We start from the raw sequence: 7,032 nt of genomic DNA, 5'->3' as shown, positions 1-7,032 counted from the left end.
GGAACAGATTATGGTACTTTCTCAATTCAGAAATTCTGTTTTGGAGTTAGCTCGTACTAATTTTTTGTCAGGTCATTTGGGTGTGTTAAAAACTTTTCATAGCCCGGCTAGGTATTTTTGGTGGCCTGGAGTGTGAAGCAGTTTATCAGAGTGTGAGACTTGTCAGGTTATGGGTAAACCTAATCAGGGGATCCCTAAAGCCCCGTTGTATCCCATACCTGCTATAGGTGATCCATTTTCTGAGTTAGTAATTGATGTGGTAGGTCCCTTAACCAAAACTAAAACAGGTTACGTATATTTACTAACTATCATAGATAGAGCCTCTCGCTTTCTTGAAGCTATACCTATGAGGCATATTACTTCCAAAGTTGTCTTTGAAAAATTAATGGATTTCTTTTCCAGGTATGGTCTCCCTCGTGTAATTCAGACCGACTGCGGGATGAATTTCACGAGTAAGGTATTTAGGGGTAAGAGCGCTGAACTGGCCATTCAGCATGTTACCAGCGTACATTATCACCCGAAGAGTCAAGGGGTGGTGGAAAGGTTCCACCAAACCCCCAAGTCTGTCCTGAAGAAACATTGTTATGATCATGATAGTGATGGGGACAAAGCACTCCCTTTTGCCATCTTTGCTATCAGGAATCGCCCTAACTCTTCCACTGGTGTAGCTCCTTTCGAGTTGGTATTTGGGCACAAGGTTCGTGGACCATTGGAAATTGTTTTTGAAATGCTCAAATCCAACCGGAAGGAGGAAATAAATGTTAAAAGGTTTATGGAAGATTTGAAGGGATGAATGGTTAGTGCCTGGAAGTTTGCCAGGGAAAATTTGGAACGGCCCCAGGCAGTAATGAAGAACAACTTTCACAAGAAGGTAAAGGCACGTTCATTTGAATCTGGGGAGTTGGTTTTTGTGCTGATTATGGACCCAGATAGTTTTCTCGAATCAAGATGTAAGGGCCCTTGGAAGGTTTTGAGGAAACTATCAGAGGTTATCTATGAAATTGAGGCTTCTTGTTCAAGCCGTAAATGTAGAATATTTCATGTTAATTGTCTGAAACTTTATATTGGTAAGAAAGGTGATCCATTAGCGATAGTGTCCGAGCCTGTGTCTGTGGTATTGGATGTGCTTCCCAAGGACTCTGACGAGTTAGGTTGTTAGTTTCCTTCGGATGCATTGGGTGAAAATATGCAAAATTTGGAGGTGTTAAAAGGTAATTTAGATCATTTAGATTTTAAAAAACGGGAGGATGGGCTTAATTTAATTTATTCCTTTTCAGATCTTTTTCAGGATGCTCCAGGTAGGACAAATATTCTAAGTCATGACGTTGATGTAGGTGATGCTTCCCCTGTGAAGCAGAGTCTTTACCGGCTGAACCCAGTAAAATGGGATTTGGTCAGTAAAGAGATAGAGTATATGTTGAAACAACCTTATTCAACCATCTGTAAGTCCCTGGAGTTCTCATATTGTATTAGTGAAGAAAGCAGACGGTATGTTCCGCATGTCTTTGGAGTACTGTAAAGTGAACATCAATACGAAAAATGAATCTTCTCCTCTCCCTCATATTGATGATTGTCTGGATCGTATTGGTTCTGCCAAATTCATTACTAAGCTGGATCTTTTAAAGGGTTATTGGCAGGTTCCATTGTCCGACCGAGCTCGTTAAATATCCGCATTTGTCACTCCGTTTGGCCTATACGAGTGTAAGGTTATGCCTTTAGGAATGAAAAATGCTGCATGCACTCTTCAAAGTGGTTTGGAAGTAGAGGAAATTTATATTGATGACTTGGTAGTATATAGTAATGATTGAGATACCCACGTATTAAGGGTACGTAAGGTTTTTGAAGCCTTTAGGTCTGCAGGGTTAGTTGTTAATTTGGCTAAGTGAGAATTGCGTCAGGCCAAGGTTTGTTATTTGGGTGACGAGGTTGGTTTAGGTCAGGTGACTCCAAAACAAGCTAACCTCGAGGCAATTATAAATTTGAAAAAGCCTGGTGTGGAGGATTAATGTTTATCTATTTTTATTCTTTGTTTTTTGCCAAATCCTGAGAGAGAGAGAGAGAGAGAGAGAGAGAGAGAGAGAGAGAGAGAGAGAGAGAGAGAGAGAGAGAGAGAGAGAGAGAGAGAGAGAGTAGTTAGTGTATCGATTGTTTGTTGTGAGAGAGACTGTTGGTATAAATGAGGTTGTTTGTTTACTTTTAGCTAGGTTAGGGGAATGGTAAATGTTTCGGAGCGAATGCTTTTTTTGATTGACTGCAACGTGAGGCAGGTGTGTGCACGCTGGATTTTAGATATTTATTTTATTCGACCAGGGTTGGAAGCAATTGTTTATTTTTGAGTAAGTAGAGTTTTGTTTATATTTGCTTGTAGTGATTGTGAATGATAGAAACAGTTTATTATTTATCTTTGATTATAGTGCGATAGTTTAGTTAGCTAGGAGTGTTCATAAGTGTTTTTATTTTTATTTGCAGAACCGTACTTCCTCTCTTATCTTACCACTACTGTGGAAGACATTTGTAGCTACCCTCTCCAGCTGTGATTGATATAGGTATTGACGATGTGGACTGGTTAAGGACTTGGATTAGATTATACTTCGAAATACATAGCAGTTAGTTGACGAGGGTTGCGGTAAACGGAAATAATTTGGAATGTACTTTGGATGATGATGACATTCACTGCCTTAATCGATTGAAAGTGTATGCAGATTATCAGGAAATGGTCCGGCTGCCACAGAGTTGCCAAAGGCTGTGAAAGACTGAGACCTCGTGTGGACGATAGTGTCCGCTCCCAAACATATTGAAGTGTTTATTTGTGTGTTTTTTTTAAATATTTGGACAGTTTCCGTGTCCACAAACGGACCGTTATAAATATTTTACAGACTGAGTTCTATGATTTTCTTTTTTTTTTGTGGTTTAGTCTTAAGTTTATTATTATGTTTAGTTTATAAGAAATAGTTTAAGTGTGATTAATTTGGTTATTATATATATAGTGTTAAGTTTTGATTAGTTTTAAGTGTTTATTTTGATTGTGGATAGTTTATGATTTATTTTAGTTTAAGAAATATAGTTTTAAGGATATATTTTGTTTTCGCTTCCCTTCAGTCTAAGAGTCCAGTTTATGATAAAGTAAGGGGAAAGTTTGTGCAGAGGAGACATTTGTTTGTTAGAGTGATCAAGGGTGTGGGGGTTGCTTTTGTGTGCATCCCGCCACATTATTTTGGCGCCCGAACAGGGACTGCCGAGGTGGGATTGATAACTGGACTCTTAGACGAAGGACTGATAGGTTACGAAATTAGATTTAAGACTGAAGAAAATGGAAGATCAGAACAAGTTATTAAGTGGTTAAAGAACGGGAGCAAAAGTTGATAGTTGAGAAAGAGAGGTTGCTAGTAGAGAATAAGGGGTTAAAGTTTGAGAATGAGGAGATGCATAGGAAACTGAGGGAAATTCAGGGAACTGTAGAGAGAGTGGAAGAGGGTGCTGAGATAATGATGCGTGAGAATGAGGAACGAATGGAAGCTATGATGGGGCAAGTTATTAAGAGAGGAATTGCGGTTGGTTAAAGAACGGGAGCAAAAGTTGATAGTTGAGAAAGAGAGGTTGCTAGTAGAGAATAAGGGGTTAAAGTTTGAGAATGAGGAGATGCATAGGAAACTGAGGGAAATTCAGGGAACTGTAGAGAGAGTGGAAGAGGGTGCTGAGATAATGATGCGTGAGAATGAGGAACGAATGGAAGCTATGATGGGGCAAGTTATTAAGGGAGGAATTGCGGTTGGTTAAAGAACGGGAGCAAAAGTTGATAGTTGAGAAAGAGAGGTTGCTAGTAGAGAATAAGGGGTTAAAGTTTGAGAATGAGGAGATGCATAGGAAACTGAGGGAAATTCAGGGAACTGTAGTGAGAGTGGAAGAGGGTGCTGAGATAATGATGCGTGAGAATGAGGAACGAATGGAAGCTATGATGGGGCAAGTAATGGGAATGATGAAAATTTTCATGGGTGAAGGTGCATTCAGAGGAGTGGCCTCTGCTACAGGTAAAGGGTTGCTGGTGGAAGAAAAGCTTAAAGTAAGTGATAATGGTAAAGGAAGTGATAGTGATAGTAATAGTGATAGTGAAGTTAAAGGGACTAGGCATAGTAAGGATGAACAGAAATGTGATAGGAAGAATGAGAAGAAAGGTAAAAGTAATATGAAGATGGAAAAGAAGAAAGGTCAGGATGAGAGCGAGGATGATCGTGAATAGGTGAAAGTGGTGAGTAATAAAAGGGCTAGGAAAAATATAGTCAAGGATAGGAGTATGAGTGTGGAATTAGATTCCTTATATTCTAGCGAGGAAGTAGGAAACAAGAAGGAAGGTAGCAGTGATGATAGCAGTGAGAATGAACGTGATGTGTGTAAGACTGTGTTTATGAGAGAGGTACCTCTGTGTGAAAGGTTCAATAAGCATAGTATTAGGGATGTACACGAATTTTTCAAGGAGTATGAGAGGTATTGTCAAGATAAGTATGGTGATAGTAAGAGAGTTTGGGCTAGGGAGTTAGGAGAATATTTGACTGGGTATTTGTTGACGATGTATGGTATGATAATGAGTGTAGGTGACGTTGATTATGAACGTGTGAAAAAGAGAATAATTGAGCAGGTAAAACGTATAAAAGGGAGTGTTAGGTATAAGCATAAAAATGATTTTGATGAGGTACGGATGGATGCAGGAGAAGCTATATCAATGTATGTATGTAGGTTGGAAACGTTAGCTAGGAAGAAGTATGGGGATGAAAGCATAAATGAGAATAAGGAGCTAATGAGGAAGTTTTTGGCGACCATACCTGAGAATGTGAGTGAATTTATTGACTTGAAACGTAAGGAAAAGATGAGGTGGACGAAAGAAAGATTGACATGGGATGATATTTTAGAGATAGTTGAGGATTACGAGTTAGATAGATGTATGAAAGAAAGTAAATCTGTGAGTGTAAGAAGTGGAATGGAGGAAAGTGTGCCAGAATTTGTTAGTTTTAGAGATGCTGTTATGAGAGGACCGATGAGGGTAGCTGATAGTGTAGTAGATAGGAGTGTTAGGACGAGTAATGTGGGAATACCTGTAAGGACAAATGAAGGGTTTAGGCAAGGGAATCAGGTTTGGAGGGATAGGAGTGCTAGTGTGCAGCGAGATAGGTCAGGCAGTTGTGTCCGTGAAGAGAAGTGTTATAGGTGTGTGAAAGTAGGGCATAAAAAGAATGAGTGTAGATGGGCGTTAGGAGCATGTTTCGGGTGTGGAGAGACAGGGCATCGTATTAGTGAATGTAAGAAAGAGAAAGGGGTTAAATGTTATCAGTGTGGTATGACTGGGCACATAGCGAGTGGATGTCGCAGTAATCGTACAAATGTGATTTGCGGCAATTGTGGTAAGGATGGTCATTATGCTAGAATGTGCAAGGAGCCGCGGGGTAAGTGCACTGAATGTGGTGCAGATGGGCATATAGCTAGGGTATGTAGGAAGAAGGGATTAAGACAGCCAGGATGTTCGGGAAACTGGAGTGTAAGAGGGTTCAGCTGGGTGAGTCCTCGAGTGTGTGCGGAGTGAATGTGATGCATGTTCGTGAAGGTTTACTACATGAAGACGTGATGGGTGAAAGAGCTTATGACTGCATGAGTGCAAAAGTAAATTTTAATGGAATAGAGCTAGTTGGTTTGATTGATACTGGTTGTGGTGTCAATTTAATGTTTAGGATGAGTACTGACCATCAGCCCCTAGTGTACATGATTAGGAAAGAATCTGTGAATGCTAGGGTTGCGAGGACAATAGAGGATTTGAATGAATTTGACTTTAAGCTAGAATATGTACCTGGGAGTAAGACCGTGATAGCAGATGCCATTTCTTTCGATACTTCATTCCTAACACTCATTCTAAGCTCTTCTACACTAGCAGGTATATCCCTATTCAAACCCTTCAATTTAAACTTATTCAACCCACACAAAATACATTTATACACCATGCCATCCCCTTCAAATCTTTATACCACCACTAAATCTTCGGGCAACCTTTCAAAATTACTGTCATTCTCACTACTATCTTCTATCTTACCATGCATTCTTGACATCGCATCTGCTATCACGTTCTTACTCCCAGGTACATATTCTAGCTTAAAGTCAAATTCATCCAAATCCACTATTGTCCTTGCAACCCTAGCATTTGCAGACTCTTTTCTAATCATGTACACTAGGAGCTGATGGTCTGTACGCACAATACATTTCACACCATACAAAAATACCTTCAACGCTTTCACGCAAAACCTTATCGCAGGCAACTCCCTTTCAATCGTGGAATACTTTCGCTCGGCATTATTAAATGCTTTACTTACATACGCTATCACTCTCAACTGTTCATCTCCATTTATTCTTTGCATTTGAACCAAGCAACCACCCATACTAATCCCACTAGCATCCGTATATAACTCTAGCATACTCGCATGCTCACTACAGTCGGGAAAGGCCAAAGTGACGTCTCTCGCAGCCTCTTCTTTCAACTTTTCAAATGCTTCAATCATATGCTCATCCCATTTCAGTCTCATACTATTTCGCTTACCTGTCCACTCATTCAAAGGCTTCCCTATTCCCGAACAATCTCTGACAAACTTCCGACCAAATTCAATCAACCCAAGAAAACCTCTCAACTCACGCACCGTACGAGGACGTGGAAATTCTCTCACCTTACTCACAAACTTATCACTCTTCCTTATACCTAATTCACTCACCACATGCCCAAGAAATTCCACCTCCCCGGCCAACCATGTACACTTTTCAAGCTTAACTTTCACACCAACTTCTATCAACCGTTCTAATAGTGCTTCAAGCAACTGCATGTGTTCCTCAACAGTCTCACTAGAAATCAAAATATCATCTATAAAAACAGTCACCTTCTGTCGATCAAACCCAGCCAAAACAACATTCATCGGCCTCTGGAAGGCAGCAGGCGCATTAGCAAGGCCAAAACTTAATCTTCTAAACTGATAGTGACAGTTACTACTTGAAAATGCCGTAATG

General features: G+C 40.1%; 1 protein-coding gene across 1 annotated transcript in view; it reads left to right on the top strand.

Annotated features, from left to right (window-relative positions):
* Positions 1 to 3,856: 3,856 nt before the first annotated feature.
* LOC137649544 (uncharacterized) overlaps positions 3,857 to 7,032 on the top strand; it is a gene marked incomplete at its 3' end in the record, with an annotated part of 6,373 nt that continues 3,197 nt past the window's right edge. The window contains exons 1-2 of the mRNA XM_068382530.1: positions 3,857 to 3,964; positions 4,238 to 5,327. Of these exons, the coding sequence (XP_068238631.1) occupies positions 3,857 to 3,964; positions 4,238 to 5,327 (1,198 nt within the window). The remainder of the gene's footprint in view (positions 3,965 to 4,237; positions 5,328 to 7,032) is intronic.

The sequence above is a fragment of the Palaemon carinicauda genome, chromosome 11 (assembly GCF_036898095.1).
Source record: "Palaemon carinicauda isolate YSFRI2023 chromosome 11, ASM3689809v2, whole genome shotgun sequence".
NCBI classification, from domain to species: Eukaryota; Metazoa; Arthropoda; class Malacostraca; order Decapoda; family Palaemonidae; genus Palaemon; species Palaemon carinicauda.
The sequence above is the reverse complement of the archived record's forward strand: the minus strand, read 5'-3'. Positions and strand labels throughout refer to the sequence as shown.